Genomic DNA, 22449 nt, shown 5'->3' on the forward strand with positions numbered 1-22449 from the left:
TGAAACTCTCTTCTCATAACCTGACAATATAACATGACGTTCACTAAAATATAAACATTTTCCTCATTTAAAGACATATTAGCAAGTTTTAGAAAGCATGGAAAGTGTCCAGTGCAGAGTGTCCAAAATGTCTCTAAAACAAGCAAAATATTAGAACCTTCCTGATGTAAATATGTTTAAAAAAAAAAAAGAATTTTTTTTCCTTCATAGCCTTTGCCTCATTACATTCTGGAAGAATGTTCTAAACATTTGGACAAGGGGGTCCTGTTAATTTTTCTTGTAGGTTAATTTAGTTTTAGCTAGGGCTATCAATTAATTGCAGTTAACTCATGTGAATAACTAAAAAAAAATTAGAGTACTTGTGGCACCTTAGAGACTAACAAATTTCATTTGAGCATAAGCTTTTGTGAGTTACAGCTCACTTCATCGGATGCATTCAATGGAAAATACAGTGGGGAGATTTATATACATAGAGAACATGAAACAATGGGTGTTACCATACACACTGTAAGGAGAGTGATCACTTAAGATGAGCTATTACCATCAGGGGGGCGGGGGGGGGGAAATCTTTTGTACTGGTGATCAAGGTGGGCCATAGCTCATCTTAAGTGATCACTCTCCTTACAGTGTGTATGGTAACACCCATTGTTTCATGTTCTCTCTATATATATATAAATCTCCCCACTGTATTTTCCATGGGATGCATCTGATGAAGTGAGCAGTAGCTCACGAAAGCTTATGCTCAAATAAATTTGTTAGTCTCTAAGGTGCCACAAGTACTCCTTTTCTTTTTGCGAATACAGACTAACACGGCTGCTACTCTGAAAGCTAAAAAAAATTAATCTTTCTGAAAAAATTAATCGTGATTAATCGCACTATTAAACAATAGAATAGCAATTGAAATTTATTAAATATTTTTGGATGTTTTTCTACATTTTCAAATATATCCATTTCAATTACAACACAGAATACAAAGTACTCACTTAATATAATTTTTAATTAAAAATATTTGCACTGTAAAAATGATAAACAAAAGAAATAGTATTTTTCAATTCACCTCCTATGAGTACTGTAGTGCAATCTCTTTATCATGAAAGTGCAACTTACAAATGTAGGGTGTTTTGTTTTTGTTTTTTACATAACTACACTCAGAAACAAAACAATGTAAAACTTTAGAGCCTACAAGTCCACATAGGGTATGTCTACACTTCGCCCTGGATCGGTGGGCAGCAATCGATCCAGTGGGGTTCGATTTATCGCATCTACTCTAGACATGATAAATCGACCCCCGAGTGCTCTCCCGTTTACTCCAGTACTCCAGCTCCACGAGAGGCGCAGGTGGAGTTGATGGGGGAGCGACAGCAGTCAACTCACCACAGTGAAGACACCACAGTAAGTCGATCTAACTACGTCAACTTCAGCTATGTTGTTCATGTAGCTGAAGTTGCGTAACTTAGATGGATTCCTCCCCCTCCCACCTCAGTGTAGACCAGGCCTCAGTCCTACTTCTTGTTCAGCCCATAGCTAAGCGAAACAAATTTGTTTACATTTACAGGACATAATGCTGCCTATTTCTTAATTACAATGTCACCTGAAAGTGAGTACAGGCGTTCATGTGGCACTATTGTAGCTGCCATTGCAAGATATTTACATGACAGATATGCTAAAGATTCATATGCCTCTTCATGCTTCAGCCATCATTCCAGAGGACATGCTTCCATGCTGATGAAGCTCATTTAAAAAAAAAAAAGTGTTCATTAAATTTGTGACTGAACTCCTCAGGCGAGAACTGTACGTCTCCTGCTCTGTTTTACCTGCATTCTGCCATATATTTCATGTTATAGTAGTCTCGGATGATGACCCAGTACATGTTGTTCGTTTTAAGAACACTTTCACTAAAAATTTGACAAAATGCGAAGAAGATACCAATGTGAAATTTCTGAAGATAGCTACAGCACTTGACCCAAGATTTAAGAATCTGAAGTGCCTTCCAAAATCTGAGAGGGATGAGGTGTGGAGCATGCTTTCAGAAGTCTTAAAAGAGCAAGACTCTGATGCAGAAACTACAGAACCCAAACTGCCAAAAAAAAGAACATCAACCTTCTGCTGGTGGCATCTGACTCAGATAATGAAAACGAACATGCGTCAGTCCACACTGCTTTGGATTGTTATCAAGCAGAACTCGTCATCAGCATGGACGCATGTCCTCTGGAATGGTGGTTGAAACATCAAGGGACGTATGAATCTTTAGCACATCTAGCATGTAAATATCTTGTGACACCAGCTACAACAGTGCCACGTGAACCCCTGTTCTCACTTTCAGGTGCCATTGTAAACAAGAAGCAGGCAGCATTATCTTCTGATAATGTAAACCAATTTGTTTGTTTGAGCGATTGGCTGAACAAGAAGTAGGACTAATTGGACTTGTAGGCTCTAAAGTTTTACATTGTTTTATTTTTGAATGCAGATTTTTTTGGTACATAATTCTACATTTGTAAGTTCAACTTTCATGATAAAGCGATTGCACTACATTATTTCTATTAGGTGAATTGAAAAATACTATTTCTTTTGTTTTTTATAGTGCAAATATTTGTAATAAAAATACAAAATGAGCACTGTACACTTTGTATTCTGTGTTGTAATTGAAATCAATATATATGAAAATGTAAAAGACATCCAAAATATTTAAGTAAATGATATTCTATTGTTTAACAGCACAATTAAAAGTGATTAATTTTTTTAATTGTTTGACACCCCTAGTTTTAGCAAATACAGCTAAATCTAATGGCTATTCATTTATAAAATAGATTATTCCCCTTTGTTGACTCTAAACTCAAAATGATCATGAGGAAAAAGATTAAGATATTCTTTCCCCAAATGTTCTGGTGTCTCACAGAGATCCTGGTCATGTTGTTTGAGAAACACTGGTTTAGTGTAATAAATGGAAAATTAACATTATTGAGAAAATAATTATTTTGAATTTATACTCGTTAATCTACAGCATTAATGAAATAAGTTGTAATGATCTGCATAAAGTAATAGGCCAAAACTCAGTACAGTATCAGTAAATACTGATTATTTTTGTTAACATAACTAACTTTTTCTTCTCTTCTACTTTTTAAATGTTTGTGAAATGCCACAATTTATAATTAGAAGTAGCTTTTTATATTATCCTGTATAACTATCCTATCAAATCTGTACATTACCATACCTAAGAGATTGAGAGCTATTTAGAATATGCAGATATGTCTGCTATGACAGACCATACATTTCTCATTAATCCCTTTGCTGTTAGTCTCGCTCAACACCTTCTGTGCTGCCAATGCCCGTGAACATGCCACCAAAAACTGTGCAGTGTTAGAACTTACCTGGAACATTCAGCAGCCGTGTTCTTCCTCAAAGTGCCTAAATCAGCGAGTGACAATCAAGAAGTTAAAGACCGTCCAGTCAGAGAAATTAATTTCGGTTGGCAATAAATTGGGAAAAGAACAGATAAGCAAAAGTGAAAGCGGGAGAGAGAAATTTTGACAACAATGTTGAACCTTCAGGATTTTGCTATTTCTCACAGCAATGCTAGGTCAAAGGGGGAAATACAATTATCACCAGCACGTTCAGGTTAGTGCATAAGATTTAATTTACTATCTGGTTTTCTCGATCAAATAGAACCAAGAATACACCAGAGCTCAGAATGATTCTGTCAGAAAGACTTGATGTTTTTTTAGAGCTCAGACTGAATGCTCTGAAAGATGTGGGAAACTACACCCATTTGCCCCTTATTCTCCATATACTTATGCATACAATCTATATACACCTATTTAAAGATACACACACACACACACACACACACACACACACACACACACACACACACACACACACACAATAGCATGGTTCAAGTGCAGGTTTCCATGGCTTGTTATGTGAGATGCACCTCTCTTAAATTTGACCTTCCTGCAGCTCATTTTTACATCTTAATGCTGTCATTCTGCTAAATAGCACAGGCACTAAACACTACAGTGCAATCTTATAACTTCTCCATCTTCATGATCCTGATTTTGAATCAAAGTAAGCTGAAAATCTTCAGTGGAATAACTACTGAAAAAGGCTGAGGAGTTGATTTTGATTATCTGCTTTTAGTGGTTGTTGCCTACCGTCCCCTATCAGTTCTGGAAAAGAAAGTGTAATGGATTCTCAATATCAAAATGTTTGTTTGCCAGAGTGCATTTGCTGCTTCCTTGTCTTGTAGGCCATTCTGTCATCATGAAACTCTGAATTAAAACTCCAGTGCCACTAATAAATCTATCTTAATTACTGTCATGAGATTTGTTAGTGCAGACACGAGGTCCTGCCTTTCAGACCAATAATTTAGCAAGGCAGACAGAAGGCATAGCAAAGATTCATCTTTTCCTTAAGTGGATTTCTTTCTTTTTCTGGTGTTCATTGAACAGGAATGTTATTCATAAGAATGTGCTGCTTATAATGGACAAATCAATACTTCCAATCTTTGTCCTCTGTATTCCATGCGAGGTAACCACAGTGAGAGAGAAGGGGAGCAAATCTGTCCTGAATGAATATGATTGTAGAGTTTGAAATAAAAAAAAAAACTACTAAATTTTTTTTGACCAGTTTGTCTTTATCTTTTGCAGTCACAGCAGCTAGTAGCAGTACCATGAGGGTTCTGTCAGACATTATCATTTGTAAATTTCATTTTTCAGTGTCTTATAAATGTTATGTAAAAATTCACAGATTATCACGTCATGCCAGAAATGACAGAACAGGACTTTAACGTATAAGAATTCAGCTTTGGGAGCACTTTTTTAAAAAGTTCTATTTTAGACGTCAGTGCTTAATAAATAAACTTGTAATTTAGACAGTGCCTTCTTGGTATCTATTTAAAAACTAATTCAAGTAGCCAAAATAGAAATATTTTACTTAGTGTATCACCTGAACTTTTCACAAAAATGTGTCTCTCTCACCATAAGGATGTCTCTGCACTTTAAAATGATGCCATTTGTTCACAACAGCCCTAAAGAAATAGTTGCACTCCTTAGTTAAATGAATATTTTAGACAATCTTTTTTTTACAAAAAAAAACCAACTTGATTTCACAATGTTCTGTCTCTTCGGTCTGGTTCAGTGCTGTGTTTTGGCACTCACTGCTTACCTGAAGTGTGAGGCTAGAATTGCCAGCATTTCTCAGTATGTCCCAAGAACTTTCCGGTTTGAGTGGGGTGAATCTGTATGGCTTCCAGGATTTTAAGAAGCACAAGTTCATGAGTCCAGATCTAATGCATCCAAGGATGCTGAGGGAGTTAGCTAGTGAGATTGCAGAGCCATTGGCCATTATCTTTGAAAAGTCATGGTGATTGGGGGGAGGTCCCGGATGATTGGAAAAAGGCAAATATAGTGCCCCCATATTTAAAAAAGGGGAAAAAAGAACCTGGGGAACTACAGACCAGTCAGCCTCACTTCAGTCCCTTGCAAAATCATGGAGCAGGTCCTCAAGGACTCCATTTTGAAGCACTTGGAGGAGAGGAAGGTGATCAGGAACAATCAACATAGATTCACCAAGGGCAAGTCATGTCTGACCAACCTGATTGCCTTCTGTGATGAGATAACTGGCTCTCTGGATATGGGGAAAGCGGTGGATGTGATATATCTTGACTTTAGCAAGGCTTTTGATACAGTCTCTCACAGTATTCTTGCCAGCAAGTTTAAAAAGTATTGATTGGATGAATGGACTATAAGGTGGATAGAAAGCTGGCTAGATTGTCACACTCAACGGGTAGCAATCAACAGCTTGATGTGTAGTTGGCAGCCGGTATCAGTCCTGGGGCCGGTTTTGTTCAACATCTTTATTAATGATCTGGATGATGGGATGGATTGCACCCTCAGCAAGTTCACAGATTACACTAAGATGGGGGGAGAGGTAGATACGATGGAGTGTAGGGATAGGGTCCAGAGTGACCTAGACAAATTGGAGGATTGGGCCAAGAGAAATCTGATGAGGTTCAACAGGGACAAGTGCAGAGTCCTGCACTTAGGAAGGAAGAATCCCATGAACCGCTACAGGCTGGGGACCGACTGGCTAAGCGGCAGTTCTGAAGAAAAGGATTTGGGGATTACAGTGGATGAGAAGCTGGATATGAGTTAGCAGTGTGCCCTTGTTGCCAAGAAAGCCAATGGCATATTGGGCTCTATTAGTAGGAGCATTGCCAGCAGATTAAAGGAAGTGATTATTCCCTGCTGTTCGGCACTGGTGAGGCTGCATGTGGAGTATTGCATCGAGTTTTGGTCCTCCAACTACAGAAGGGATGTGGACAAATTGGAGAGAGTCCAGCAGAGGACAATGAAAATGATTAGAGAGACTGGGGCACATGACTTACAAGAGGAGGCTGAGGGAACGGGGTTATTTAGTCTGCAGAAGAGAAGAGTGAAGGGGGATAAGCCTTCAATTACCTGAAGGGGGCTTCCAAGAGGATGGAGCTAGGCTGTTCTCAGTGGTCGCAGATGACCAAACAAGAAGCAATGATCTCAAGTTGCAGTGTGGGAGGTCTAGGTTGGATATTAGGAAACACTATTTCACTAGGAGGTTGGTGAAGCACTGGAATGGGTTACCTAGGGAGGTGGTGGAATCTCCATCCTTAGAGGTTTTTAAGGCCCGACTTGACAAAGCCTTGGCTGGGATGATTTAGTTGGTGTTGGTCCTGCTTTGGGCAGGGAATTGGACTAGATGACTACCTGAGGTCTCTTCGAACCCTAATATTCTATGATTCTATTCTATGAAGCCATACAAATATTCTAGGGCTTTATGCAATATCATAATTTCCCTTGAAATACACGTAAGCAATAATCTTAGTTATAACTGGAGAATATTTTTAAGGTGGATAAAGGAAGAACATGGGCAAGCTACTGCAGTTTTTCACTAATGTTTTAGGATCTGCTCCAAAGTCCATTGAGGTCAATAAAAAGATTCCCACTGGTCTTTGAATCAGGCCTTTAGTTTGTAACTAGGCTATTGGAAAAGAAGCAATTATGAGTTTCACTGAGTTATGAGAGTAGCTGGGAGAAGAAAGGAACAAGGGGCTTGTTTTTGTAGGTTTAAGAAAAATGAAGAAACAACCTGCACATTGATCTCTTTCTACCCCTACCAGCAGTGTTCATCAATAAGGCTAAGATTTTGTCAGGCATATTTTTAATAAAAGTCAGACAGGTCACAGGCAATAAAGAAAAATTCATTGGACCCCATGACCTACCTGTGACTTTTACTAAAAATATGCATAATAAAATGGAGAACTGTGGAGTTCTCACACCACCCCAAAGGGCCCAGCTCTGAGCTTGCGGCGTCCCCCCTCTGCCCATGGGTCCAAGCTCGGGGCACCACCACTGCCCATGGCAGCTCCAAGTTCCGGGACATCCCTGCTGCCCCGCCGCCCACAACAGCTGAGAGCTGTGGGGTCCATCCGCGATGGCAAGGAGCTCCTGGGGGCCCCACTGCCCAGTGTTCAGGAGCCCCTGGGCATCCCTGCACCAGTTGAGAGATTATTACACAAAACAGGAGCATAGAAGAAAGAGCTTCTCATCTCTATTCTGTTTTTAATTCTTGTTACATAAATGAATGCATGTGAACTGAAACAGCATGAATTGAAACAATGGACAGGACTGTCACATGATATAGGTGGAACTGGTGGTTTTTCACTTTGGGTTACTTAACATACAAGAATTTGATTAAAAACCCCGAACTTTCATACCTAAATGACAAGAAGTAAATCCAGCTAGAGTCAAGAAGTGGAAGCCCATGTAACAACTTGTAGTGAGTAGTTTACTTATACTCAAGCAGAGAAATATCGGAGATATTTCCATTTTACTCTAACATAGGAACTAGTGTACAGGAAGACGTGCCGGAAGCAAATACTCAATGAGCTTACACCAGTCACTTAGTAGAAGTGATCCTCTAATAAAGAGCAGAAAACTACTGTATACATTTGTGGCTATTTTGGCATTGTCTCTAGTAGGTTACCTAATAGCAGTGGTCTTTTGCACAGATTTTGCTGTGTATGCAGTGAGCTATCAAGAAACATCCTTGCCTCAGCAGTGTACCCAGTTAAAGAGGATTTAACATACATACACACTCAGTTTATGTTCATAATTCTCATTAGCACTTATATACATTACCGAAATGCATTGGTGAGAATAGAGGGTGCCCTTCATGATGATGGCTTAATGTATCTTTGAGAAGTCATTGCCATCCATAAAGATGGCTTGTAATTCACATATATGAGTGTTTAATTCCTCTTGGTTACCAACCACCACAACTGTGGTGTGTCTCTCATCAAAGGAGTCTGCTTTTAAGGAGCTATTTTTTCAAATAATTAAAATGTGACTGTACATTTGAATGTTTTGGGATGAATGGTATTACATAAGTGTGTGTTGCTTATTGGCCATATTCTATAAAAAAAGCTCTTTAAATGTTCCATTATATTTGATTTCAAAAATAAATATTTTCCAAATAACCAGTTGTCATTTTAAGTTTGTCCATTATAGGGCACTGGTTACTTTTGGTTATGTCCATTGCACAATTGGTTGGATCAAGGAGTTATTGGTTAGTTCGTTGACGAAAAACTCATAACAAGAGATAAATGTTGTTGATGAGAAATAGTTTGTGTAGCAGAATACTATGTTTGTCTAAATTAGACCCAACAACGTTGTATGTTCATTTTTAAGAAAATAAATCACTTCCAAGTTCCTCAGAACAGCAAATACCTGTTTTAACTCCAATTAGTATTTTTATTGTTTCATGAAAAGACTTCCAGTAAGTTTATTCCAAAATAGGTGTCTGAGTGGGACAAGAACTTCCCTCTTTGGGAAGACAGAGGTCAATACTAGGAGCATTTTGCAGAGGTTTTTGTGTAATAGCCTAAGACAGATGTTAGCATTAGAGTTCTCTCAGCTGTAGTTATGCTGGGTGAATTGTAATTGCTTCAATCAAAAATGGCAAAGAATTTATTATTCCTAATAAATGTCTAAAATGTAACCTTTAAATGAAAGAATGTTGGAGACATGAATTAAGGAAAGAGGTGGCTATAAATTCAATAGTAAATAGTTTATGGCTTAGTCTTTTTATCTTTCTGAGTTATGGATTATTTTTAGAGGAATTGGTTTTTATTTTCACACACAGAACTTTCATCATATCTTTTTGCTGCTGTCCATTTTCTCCCATGTAAAAATGAGTTAGCTGTACCACTCCCATCCTCATGGAAGAATACCAAAACAAACAAAGAACACCCTCTACTGATTCCAAACTGTCGTCCTAGTGTGAAATCCTAGACTCCACTGAAGTGGCAAAATACTCATTGACTTCAATGGACTAGGCTTTCACCCTTAGTGTCAAAACAGCCCTCTTTCCATTCACTGTCAGATTAGATTCAGCCTACCTCACAGGTCTTGTCCTCTCCTGTTCCCTGTCCCTTCCCTTCCCTTCTCCCTATTCAGCATCTAGCACTGTACCCTTCCACATTCTCAGAACATCTTGTACAGGGACTCTCTCCTCTGTGATTAGTTCCCATCTAGAATTTTCTTTCCATCTCTCTCTCTTTCACTTTACCAAATGTTATCTCAAAACATATCTGTAGCTGTTAATGTGTTTCTCCCTGTGTGATTATTCGTTCTTTAATTCTAGAGCATTTTGGGGGTACAGTTGGTCTGATAGATGCTGTACAGAAGAAAGTATTACAGCTTTTGTTTGTAAACAGATGTGTAAAGATTGGAATTTATCCAGAATGTTCTCTAGCATTCCAGTTTTTTGTGATTCAGCAGTTTCTCTTTAAAGAAGAGAACGAATGTAGAGTCTGTATCTTCTATCTCCTATCCATCTGAAGATTGTTAGGGAGAAAAAGCAGGATTATTTAATAGACTTGGAAAGGATGATGCATCTAGAAAATCAGGTTCAGCCGAATAGTAATAGCCGTTACTGGATCCCTCAGGTCCTCCATAACGCCTACCACAAGATAATTTCTGCTCTAGCCAGAAGGATCTAGCCACCTTCCCTCAAAGACCCTAAGCATGTTGCCTACGTGAGAACCACAATCTTAAGAAATGGGCGAAAAGACTAATTCGTAACATGTGTTTGTTATGCTTATAAAAACTTCACAGAATATTGTATAAGCATAATATGTTTCCTCTTCAATGCCACAACCATTCCACTTTTCTAAGCACACAGTTCTTTCTGTATCTCTGATCTATGACCATGCTAAGATATCTGTGAATATTCCCATCTATAATTTTACTAGGGTATTAAGCATGTAAAACATATGTCTAGCATTTTCTCTCCCATCTCTCAAAGTACATTAGATGTCAGGTGTTTGTTGTTAAAATACACAACTGCTGCAAAAGACATCAAGTAGTAGTTGATACTTTTTTTGTTGTTTGTTTCTTTTAGAAGTATCACCAGACATTGTGCAGTGTATGTGCATTTAAATTAAACTGGCTTTACACTAATACAGAACATCTTTCTTTTTCATGTGGATTTTTTAATCCTGCAGGATATTTATGCTGGGAGCAAGTCAAAAAAATATTGATATGTATAGTTCACCCACACATAACTGACAGCTGTGTCCCAAACTCTTGGAGACTAACTTACCTCTGTGCAATCCTTTTTAAAAAAGACAAACTTAGCAAAGCTGTTAGATCATTGGCTAATTTATACTTCCAGTGGTATCAAGTACATTTACATGAGCTATTTCCATCTGTGTTGCTTCGTTACTCTAGAGAGGATGAACATGCCCTCATCCAGCAGTACTGTCAAACTCTGGGAGGAGAGTCGCCTGTGAGTCAACCGCAGAGTCCTGCACAGATCCTGAAGTCAGTGGAAAAGGAAGAACGGGGAGAGTTGGAGCGCATCATTGCCAACCTCGAGGAAGAGCAAAGGTTTTGTAATCTTCCAGTGCAGCAACTGAACTGGCATTTCATTAACTCTGTTTTAATCGTGCACACGCTGCATAATCATTGTTTGAACAAAATGAGAAAAGGACCTGAAATGGCCACTGAAGTCTTAGTTTCTGGTGAAAACCTGATCAGAGTTTTAGCTCTTCACAGTGGCCCTTTGTAAGTTAAGTTGCTGGGCCTGTGATCAGACAGTCTAACGAAGTAGCAATTTCACTTCTACTAGTTTGTGCTGCAGCTGTCTAATTTATCACACACTGGGAGCCTAGACTTTATCTTGGTATAAGGTACTTAGGCTCCACAGATATAGATAATGAAAAGATTCACTGAATTAGGGGAAATATATTAAATTATGTTTTCATGTATGCTGCTATGAAATGTAATCTCCTTTTTTTTCTTTATAATTGTATTAGGAGCCTCCAGGTAGAATATGAGCAGCTAAAGGAACAACATCTTCAGAGAGGAATAAACCCTCTTGCCTCCCCCCCAGACTCCATTGTATCGCCCCAGCACACTTCTGAAGATGCTGAGCTCATTGCTGAGGCCAAACTCCTAAGGCAGCACAAAGGTCGTTTGGAGGCCAGAATGCAAATATTGGAAGATCACAATAAACAGCTGGAATCTCAGCTTCACCGGCTACGACAGCTGCTTGAGCAGGTACAATAAGTAGTGGCGCTCTCCGTCAACTCTCATGCTTGTGAGACGGCATTCATGTCAACGTTGAATTTTTTTACATTCAATGCAAATGCATTAAATGTTTTGTGGACATTTCTCTCTTTATTAGCTTACTCTGTTGCCTTCAGTTTTATTGATGGTCTGGAAAGGTGTGTGTATTTTTCTACCTTCAGTTATAAATGTATTTGCAATAGCAAAAAACAAAATTTGAAGCAAAATGATGCTTCAAAAATCCCCCATTGATAAAACCTGTCACATGGGGCAATTAAAACATTTTCTATCCCTAAAACTGCCAGTTTTGGCACCCTCCTGCCAATAAGCAAATAATCATCCGGCATGTTCAACATGCTAATAATATGGCTGGTGTTCTTTCTTTCCTTCCTTCCTTCCTTCCAAGAGCTCAAGGCACTTTTGACATCTATGAAAGTTTCAGAACTACTTAAATAACAAAAATAAGTGCATCAATTTTCTCAAAACAAATAAAAAAGTGAGGAAAAAAATCCCTCTCTCCCTTCAGCCAGTGGGCCCAGCCACACAATATACCTGCCTCGCCCATATCTCTCTGCTCCTTATCACTCCTTCCCCAAAAGCTTGGTCTGGCTTTTAAAGTTGGGCACTGCACTGTTGCTCAGAATTACGATGATAGAGAGGACCAAGAGGTTTGTCTCACAGGCAGTGAAGAAATTAATTCCTAAGGAAAGTGGGGAAAACTAGACAATTCCTTTACTAACTCTTTTGAGTAACACACATATACATCTGGTATGTGTAGTAAAATGATGGTTAGCTACAACTGAATGTTGCAGTAGAGAAACCTACCTCTTTCTTGAAAGTGCCAATAACTATGGGGTGGATTTTTTGATAGTCTTGTCTAGGTACAGAAAAAGCTGGCTTTTAAGCATTGTTTTGATTGCACTGTTTTGGATCTGGGAACTTGAGAAATTTGCAGAGATGATACATCACTTTTGCCTTCTAGATCACCAGTTCAGATCAATCCTACTTCAATGTGACAAATATTCCCTGACATAGGTGGGCCAAGTGAGTGGTCTTAGTCCAGTTCCGAATGAACCTGTTGGCCACATCAGATCAAACGGACATCACACTTGGCATTCTATTCTATTCTATTCTATTCTATTCTATTCTATTCTTAGCACCTAAGAACTAATTCATACCCTTGTTGGCAGTCCTGGAAGAAAGGTCAAGAAATAAACGGTTCCAAAGACTGAACTACTCTCTCATCTCTGCAGGTGGTCCTGGCAGAACAATATTAGGATGCACCTGCCACAGTGTTGTATCTATTCTGCTAGGAGGGGACTTCAGTTCAACAGAGTAGTGGTAAAAAAGTGGGTAAACTAACCTTTTTGGTATTCCAGGCTGAACAGTGACCCCAAAGTGAACATACTCCCCAAATGAGAAGTGGGAAAACTCCATTTACTCTTACTTCTTCATTTGCTATTGCTGTTATTGGGGCATTTTTCACCAAGACTCAAGTGGCTTAAATATTTAGATAGGAAAATGGGAATTGACATAGTGGTGGTTCTTCGAGTGATTGCTCATATCGAGTCTAGTTAGGTGTGTGCACGCTGCACTCAGTCATCGGAAAGTTTTTCTCCTAGCAGCACCCGTCAGGTCGGCGCCGCCTCAGTTACTTCTTGCTGCCAGTGAGGTCGTTGGAACTGCGGTGGCTTGCTTAGCAAGCTCTCCTCTTGTTCTCCTATCCTTTCAGTTCACTATAGTTTTAGTTTTAGTTGTAGTTATAGTTCATTATTGGTGTTAGTAGAGTTTAGCTATTGGAAGTGGGGGTTTCCCCTCCACCCTGACTGTTTATTTCCCCTTGCGGACTCGGGGCAGGCCTTGGTCCCAAGGGTTCAAACCCTGCAAGTCCTGAAATAAGCCCATGCCAATGGGCCACCTCCACGATGCTTGTCTAAAGTGACTGGGAGAGGTGCACCAAACCAATAGATGCAGGATTTGTAAAGGGTTTCGCCTTAGAACAAAAAAGGAGCGGGACTTCCATTTAAAGCAGCTCCTGATGGCGGTGGCACTGAGACCGCAATCCGCCTCGACACGGCGAGACCCGGCACAGAGTTCATCAGTGCAGAGTGCTCCAGCATCCGTGGCAGAAGCAGCACTGCAGAAAGATTCTGGGCTTAGAAACCCGCGGCACCACCACTCCCCAGCACCAAAATCGGTGGGAACTGTCCCATACCCTGGCGACATTGAAGCAGGTTAGGAGCTGATCTCCACCTTCGAGACCCACTCCTTCGGAGCTGGCCAATGGAGCGCGTCCCAGGGAGTAGCTGCCAGCGCCGAGAGCTTTGAAGCCAGCACCATCGACTTCAGCCCCACAAAGGGGACAGTTGAATTCGGTGCCATTGGACTCCCAAGCCGTGTGGTGGAAGAGATGGGGCTACCATCCACCCCAGGCACCTTTGAGGCCTCAAGGGATCTCATTGCCATGATGGCACCGCGGTCCCCGGCTCTCCGCGACAAGCCTCCAGCGCCACCAAAGGCAGCACCATCCCAAGGCAAGCCAGCAATGTTGCATCCACTTGCATTTCCAAGGCACCACTTGCCGGTGTTGACAAGAAGGCGCCACTCTGAGTCGCGGCACTGATCCATCTCACCATGCCGCTCGGACTCGCAGCACCGGTCAGATTCACGGCACTGCTAGTCATCCTGGCACCGATCCCTGTCTTGGCAGAAGCCCCGTTCTTGGCACCGGTCAAGGTCTCAACCTTTTCGGCAGGAAGATCTATTCCACCAGGGACTTACAGCTCTAGGATTGCTAATCAGCAGGCATCTGAGCAGGTACAGCTTCAACTCCTGGAACTCCATGCTAAAATTTAGGGAGCTGTTACCCTCAGAGTCCAGGAAGAAGTTTGGGACTATTGTTGAGGAGGGCAAGGCAGTGGCATGGATCTTTACAGGCCTCACTGGATGCTGCAGACTCAGTGGAGTGTACCTTGTCCTCCAGCATAGCCATGAGGAGAAGCTCATGACTGCAGGCCACAGATCTGCCACCCGAGGTTCAGCAGACCCTCCAGGACCTGCCCTTTGATGGGGCGGGATTATTTGCTGCACAAACTGACTCCAGGCTTCATAGCCTAAAAGACTCAAGGGGTACGCTGAAGTCGCTAGGAGTGTACACCCCGGCTTCTCAACATTTTTAAACCACAGCCTCCTCAATATCCCTACCAACCTCGTCCTAGACAGGATTTTTCTCAGAAGTTCTGTAGGAATGGCAGGCGGAAGCTGTCCCAGTCCTCGTCCACTCAGGGCCAGGCATGCACCTCTTTGGGTTCTAAGCAGGCCTTTTGAAGGTGCACCCAGGAACAGTGTGTCAGACTATGGACTGGGTCCTCAACCCTGTTTTCTGAACCATCTATCTCACTTCTACCATGCTTGGTCCAAATAACGTCGGACAGCTGGGTTTTCGCATGGTAGAAGTGGACTATTCTCTCCAATTTTGCTTCTCCCCTCCCTCCCACTCCCCCTTCCCCATCCACTTTTAGAGACTCTTCTCACAAGCAAGCAACTCCTTATCCAGGAGGCACGGGCGCTCCTCGTTGCAGGGGCAGTGGAGGAGGTTCCTCAGGAGCTAAGGGGAAAGATTGTTATTTCCTAACCCCCAAAGCCAAAGGGAGTCTCAGACCCATTCTAGATCTGTGGGGTCTCAACAGATGCATGGTGAAGCTGAAGATCCGCACGGTCTCCCTGAACTCGATCATCCCCTCTCTGGATCCAGGAGACAGTTTTGCCGCCTTCGATCTCACACTTTCATATATCCATTCATCCTGTTCACAGACGATACTTCAGGTTTGTGGTCAATAATAACCACTTCCAGTTTACAGTTCTCCTCTTCAGCCTATCCACAGCCCCTCAGGTAGCGACCAAGTGCATATCAGTCGTTGCCGACTTCCCCCTTCGCTGGAGGCAGGTCCAGGTGTATCCGTAACTCAACGACTGGCTGCTCCAGGGGTTCTGCAGGGACCAGGTAGAAGTACAGATATGTATCGTGAGATCCACACTTATTAGGTTGGGCCTTCTTCTTAACGAGAGCAAATCAACCCTGATACCAACTCAAAGGGTAGAGTTTATCAGGGCAGCGCAGGACTCAGGTTGTGCCAGAGCATTCCTGCTGGAGACCCATTTTCTAACTATCTCGGACTCCACTCAAGGTCTCCGATGGTACCCTACCACCACAGCAAGGGCCTGCCTGAGACTACTCGATCACATGGCATCTTGTACATATGTGGTATAGCATGCCAGGATGCATCTCATACCTCTCCAAATTTGGCTTGCGTCAGCGCACTGCCTGGGATACAATAGTCTGGACTCTGGTCACTCTTCCGGGTCATGTTCTCCAGTCCATGGGCTGGTAGTTCAACCAACAAGACACGTCCCTGGTAACAGATGTGTTGGCGCGGGAGTGGGGCGCACACCTGGGGGACCTTTAGATGCCAGGCCTCTGGTCTCAAGGTGAGCTCTCACTCCACATCAACATCAAGGAGCTAAGAGTGGTTCAATTAGCATGCCAGACCTTCCAAGTCCACTTGAGTGGTCAATGTGCGGAAGTCAGGATGGACACCACAACTGCAATGTTTTGCATAAAAAAGCAGGGTGGCACCCATTCCTCTCCCCTCTGTTGGGAAGCCCTCCTGCTGTGGGAGTTCTGCATAGCCCACTCTGTTCATTTGGAGAAGACGTATCACAGAATACCCAGAATACACAGAATACTTCTCATTTGGAGAAGACCCAGAATCACAGAACGAGTTATCGTACTACCTCAGCTGATATTTCCACAACCACGAGTGGTCCATCTGGCTGGATGTCATCTTCACCATCTTCCAGAGGTGGGAAACTCCCTATATGGACCTCTTCACTACTCGGAGCAACAGAAAGTGCCCGAGGTTCTGCTCCTTCCAGAGCCAGGGCTCCATTGCGGACGCTTTCCTCCTCCTTCCTTTGGCAAGGAGGGTCTCGGAGCTCAAGGCCCTCACCTCTGACCCTCTATACGCAGTCTTCTTCAAGGACAAGGTGCAGCTCAGGCCTTTCCTGGCTTTCCTTCCAAATGTTGTGTCCCAATTTCACTCCAACCAGGACATTTTCCTGCCAGTGTTTTACCCTAAACCCCATGTGACCAGCCAAGAGCAATGGCTCCACTCTCAGAATGTTCGATGGGTGCTTGCTTTTTATATCTAATGCACAAAGATGTTCCAAAAGTCGAACTAGCTATTTGTGGCAGTAGCAGACGTATGAAAGGTCTCCCAATCTTGTCCTAGAGGATCTCATTGTGGATTACCTCCTGCATCCGCACCTGCTATGAATTATCCAACGTTCGAGCCCCGGCTCTCCATGGCCCATTACACGAGGGTGCAGGCCTCATTGACAATGTTCCTGGCCCACATGCCAATTCAAGAAATCTGCAGGGTGGAAACTTGGTCCTCTGTGCACACATTTGCCACTCACTATGCCGTAACTCAGCATGCTAGAGATGATGTAGCCTTCGGCAGAGCAGTGCTCCAGTCTCTTGTTCCATAACTATGACCCCACCTCCAAGGTAGGGCTTGGGAGTCACCTATCTGGAATTGGTATGAGCAAGCACTCAAAGAAGAAACAACAGTTAGTCACCTTCTCACTGTCTGTTATTCTTCGAGATGTGTTGCTCATATTCATTCTAGACCCACCCGCCTTCTCCTCTGTCGGAGTAGCCAGCAAGAAAGAACTGAGAAAGCGCCAGGTCGGCAGGCTCATTTATTGAGCGCCGTAGAGGCTCCACTCCAGGGGGTTCCACAGCTGACCCGGTGGGTGCTGCTAGGGGAAAAACTTTCCGACGACTGTGCACGTGGCACACCCGCACCTATTTGGAATGGAAATGAGCAACATATCTCTAAGAACAACAGTTACAAGAAGGTGAGTAACCGTTTCTTCCTATCAGTGATCCATCTAGTCCAGTATCTTGAGATGACAATAGCTATTGCCTGTTGCTTCAGGGGAAGGTTTTTAAAACCTCCTTGAAAGGTGATTGTGCAGTAACATGCTCATCAGGGAAGTTTCTATTGAACTGCAGATAGTTAATAATTAGCCTGCATCCTAAAGTATGAGGGTTTACATTCCTTAAAACTCTTTATTCCGTCCAATATAACTGTGGATATTCTTCTTGTATATATAATTGTGTAATCCTTTTGGAATCCTCATAAGCTCTTTTTCTCAATAATATCATTTGGCAGTTAAGGTGAATTCTGTGCAAAAAAAAAAATTGTAGCAGCTTTGCCTTTTCATTTTATTGAGTGTCCCCTGGTTCTTTCTGATTGGGTAAATGGAAGAGCACAGTTCACCTTCACTCTACAATTCATTATTTTAAATTCATCTATCATGTCACCTCTTCTCTGACCTAAATAGCTCTAATTTCCCTTTGTCTTCATATGGGAGTTATTTGATGCTTCTAATCATTGTGGCTGCTCTTTTCCAGGCCATTTCTCTTTCTACTCTACCCTTCTTGAGGTGGGCTGGTCAGAACTGAGTGCCATATTCAAGGTGCGGGTGTACCACTGGTTTACATAACATTTTCCATAGTTTTTGGTATGCCTGTCTAAGTACATGCCTAATATCTTGTTTGCTTTTTTACCTACTACTATACACTAAACAGATGTTTTTAGTGAGCTGTCTACAATGACACCTTGGTCTTTTTCCTCAGTGATTCACTTAGAACACATCAGTGTTTATGAATAATTCCAGTTGTACTTTCAAGGGTGTATTTCTTTGCTTTATTTTATATGAAAGATCATTAATGCAATTATTATCACCACTGGTCCTAGTGTGGATCCTTGGGACACACCACTATTAACTTTCTTCCATACTGACCATATATATGAGAGTATATACTCTCTCGTATGTATATTCACCTATTACAGGTCACAAATCAGAGGTGAGCGTGGTATTTTTATTCTAGCAAGCCCAGAGGATTGGTAGCTGTCACACAACATTGTCATGTTTGTCTGTCTGTTTGATTATAGTGCCAAACATGAAACAGTGAAACAGAACTGGCATGTGACAGTTTTGACACAGACATGTTAATTGTAAAGACGAGACATAAAAAAGCTATTTTCTTTTCCATCTTCATCTCCTTTAGAAACTACATGTTCCGTGCCACACAAACAGGCTCTAGGTTTTTTGCCGCCCCAAGTTCAGGTGGGGCAGGAGCTCACAGGCGGCGCTGGAAGCGGAGGGAGTGATGTCACCTTCTCCCGGCGCCTGCAGGGGTTTTACCCCCTCCCCCCACCCGGCACGCAGACAAGCCCTGATATAGGGGGTGGCACAAGGCAGCGCAGCAGCCAGTGCGCAGATTAGGCGGCGCAGCCTCGGCTCTCTGGCAGGACTCACCCTCTCCTCCCCAGGTAGCGGCTGGGCCCTGGCAGCTCAGCATCCCAGGGCCGGGGCTCCCCTTCCCACTACAGCCAGGGGCGCAGCGCCCTCGCCCCGTCTAAGTGGTGCAGCTCTGAGAGTGCAACTGCCCCCCCAAAAAAGGGTGGCCAGAATGCTGCCCCTGGAAATGTGCCATCCCAAGCACATGCTTGCTTTGCTGGTGCCTCGAGCCAGTCCTGCACTCAAAAACAAGACCCTGTTACTAGGACCATTACAAATCTGTACTTTACAGATCTGTGGTGATTCTTTCCTACTTGACTAATCTACTGAACAGAGGTTTCATATGGGGCCTGATTCTGCACTGTTGAAGTCAATGGGAGCTTGCCAGTTACTTCAGTAGGCACAGGATCAGACCATAAGGAGGAGCAGGGGTAGAGTACAGCTCCCCCTCTTTTTGCCAAAAAGCACAGAGCTAACTTCCCTCATTCTCTGACTAGTGGAGTAAGGATGTACCTAGCAAAGAAATCTGAGGTGGGTGCAGGAGAAGGAAGCTGATGCCTCGCTGACTTTTCCTGTGGCTCCTTGTCTTTCCCATCAGTGGGTGGAAAAGCAACAGCAGCCGACAAGGGAAGAAGAGAGAGTTTCTTATCCACGTCCTAGCCTCTAAACACTGCCAGCTCCCTCTTGAGGGAAGACAGTTGCATGGGACGTAGAGAGGTTGTTCAAAATCTATTTTGAAGTGTCTACCAAAATGTAGAAAATTGCATCAGAATTTCAGAGTTCTCTGGAGGAGAGCCTGCCTGCACCTCCTCTCTTTATTTGTTTGTAGATTAAAATGATTTCGGATTGGGGAGCAAAATGCGCACATGCCCATACTACTTTTGTTTTTGCTGGATTTTATTTGTCCAGCAGCATGGCACAAAGCAGCTCCAGTGCAGGGGAAAGTCTTGGCCTATTTTCTTATCTCATGTGGTATAATGTTGCTCCCTGCCCCGTTTTGAATGTGTGCCTGAACTTTTCTGTGATACGTATGTGTGTGGTTCACATGGGAGAAATTAGACTGCTTAGTATTATGCTAGTGAGCTCTAGAAGGTAGAGCATTTACTGGGAGTCAGGACTCCTGGGTTCTCAGTTCTGCCACTGACCCATTGTGTAGTCTTGGGCAAGACACTTTCAGTTTCAGTATCAGCAAAATGGGGATGATATGATATTTTAAAAAAAACCTGAGATCCTCAGGTTTAAAGAGCTATATGGATGGATTGATTTATTTACATATATACTGGATCAAGCCTGGTATGCTGTTTCTAGTATCTGATTCTTCAGAGAAGGCAAAATAATTTTCTGGCCAGTTGTGCAGTCCCAGATTCTTTCTTGCCCTCTGCAACAATCACTTGAAGTGTGAGATTTGATGATCCTTTTTGGCATAGCCAGCCTTATTAAAGTGTGCATGCATCAAATGTTACTGGTTATAAAATTATACAGGCTTGTTTTAAAATCCAGCTGCAATATTTGATTCTCACCTCCTGTGGCAATGGATTCCATAGGCTGACTACAGACTATGTGGAGTACAGTAGCATCTCCTTTTGTTTGTTTTAAATTTAATTGCCGTTGAATTCACCAAGCAAGCTCCTTGTTCTCATACTGTGAAATGGCATAATTAAGAGGAAATAATCTGTTTTCACCACTACCTCATTATCTAAATCCTTCAAGATCTCCTTTCTATCCTAATTAATCTTGGTTTGTAATCTCTCACCAGGTTTAATTCAATTTATCTATATGTGAAATTTGAAAGTGTTGATTGCTATAGTATTGCTTTGTATGGTCCAGACATAACACTGATCCTTTTCCTTACCCTTCTCTGCACCTTTTTGTTCACAGTTACAGCTGTAAGCTGAGGTGACCAAAACTAGCCAGGGTTCAAGCGCAACTTTAAGAATTCAAATGTTCTCTTTCTTACTAATCTCGGTCTACCTGTTAGGTAGGTAGGCGGCTCTGCCATGCCACTGACCCCAGAGTTGTTCTAGAAGAAGCAATTTCTCTTGACCTTTAATCTCTGTGCCACTGCAGTTCTAGGCTTTTCCCAAGTTGAGACTAGCAGCTGTATGAAATTGTCTGTAACAACTTTCTCACTACCTTGGTCTTCACTGGGTGGGGACTAATTTAAGAACAATAAAAACTCATTTTATCTGGATTCTCTAGTTAGATTTGAGCTTGAAGTTGAATGGCAAGTGGCTTAACTACACAACAGTCAACCATCATGCCTGTGAACTTCTCGATAATAAAACACTGGGAGATCCTGAAAGCATTTCTATTTCTCCGCTGAATATAGACTTGTGTTGCTTGATTTATGCTGTGTACTCAAAGCTGGAGTTGACATTGTCATAATGAAAGCAAAAGTGAGATTTGGAGAGGGGAAAAACAGCTTTGTTAAAGTGCCCAATGGAATATTTCTTTCTGTTGTATATGGAGGGGAAGGCAAACTCACATTGTTGAACAATTTCTTGGTATCTTTTAGCTAGAAATTGTCTGAGGAAATTCAATGTTTCACTTAAGGCTGTTTGAGCTGGAAACGAGAGCAGGGTTTTTCAGTGAAGGAGTTATGTTTTTCCATTTTTTCCTACTCCTTGCATTGATTTAACATCATTCTTTGTCATTCTAAATACTTTTTCAGTCTAAGTTTTAAAAGTCAGAATGTTAAACAGTAATTGTTTCCACTTTAGTTCTAAAACATTATTCTTTAAAATAATTTCTGTGGCTGCTTTTTCCAGGTTTAATTAAATAACATGGAAGATGAGTAATTTGCATTCAGCAGCATACATTCAGCAGCATACAGTGGTTAAGGTTGCAAACCTACGCAAACACCTGTTGTCACATACTCATAGCTTCCCAAAATATTTAACTCTCGAGCTGGAATTTTCCATGACTAGTTTCTTCCTCAAGATGAATTTTTTTAGAAATGTTTGAACAAACTCAAAAATATCAGAAGGGATTTATGTTACATTGAACCAACAGTTTGATCTTTTTACATTTTATATGTATTTGTGTGTGTGTGTATGTATACAGAATTGTGCATATATAGATATAGTGTGTGTGTGTACGTACACATATACACATATACTCAAACTAAATACAACCAACATTTTAGAAGGAACTTCTGACTGGGTGCCTCAATTTTTAGGTCACCAACATGAGTCATCTAGGACTTGGTTTTCATCACTGCTGAGCCCCCATTGATTTTAATTAGTTTTTGGTGCTTAGGAACTCTGAAAATTTCTCCATGCCATCACGATTTTATAGACCTCTGTCATATCCCCCCCTTAGTCGTGTCCTTTCTAAGATGAACAGTCCTAATCTTTTAATCTGTCTTCATATGGAAGCTGTTCCATACCCCTAATAATTTTTGTTGCCATTCTCTATAGTACTTCCAATTCTAATGTATCTTTCTTTGAGATGGGGTGATCAGAACTTC

General features: G+C 41.8%; 1 protein-coding gene across 7 annotated transcripts in view; it reads left to right on the plus strand.

The window, feature by feature from the left end:
* The window catches only part of UTRN (utrophin), a 607443-nt gene that overhangs the window by 567440 nt on the left and 17554 nt on the right, over window positions 1-22449 (plus strand). For all 7 annotated transcript variants that reach the window (XM_038397679.2, XM_043511144.1, XM_043511142.1 and 4 more), the window contains 2 exons: window positions 10767-10925; window positions 11354-11597. In XM_038397679.2, the coding sequence (XP_038253607.1) occupies window positions 10767-10925; window positions 11354-11597 (403 nt within the window). The remainder of the gene's footprint in view (window positions 1-10766; window positions 10926-11353; window positions 11598-22449) is intronic.

The sequence above is a fragment of the Dermochelys coriacea genome, chromosome 3 (genome assembly GCF_009764565.3).
Source record: "Dermochelys coriacea isolate rDerCor1 chromosome 3, rDerCor1.pri.v4, whole genome shotgun sequence".
NCBI lineage: Eukaryota > Metazoa > Chordata > Testudines > Dermochelyidae > Dermochelys > Dermochelys coriacea.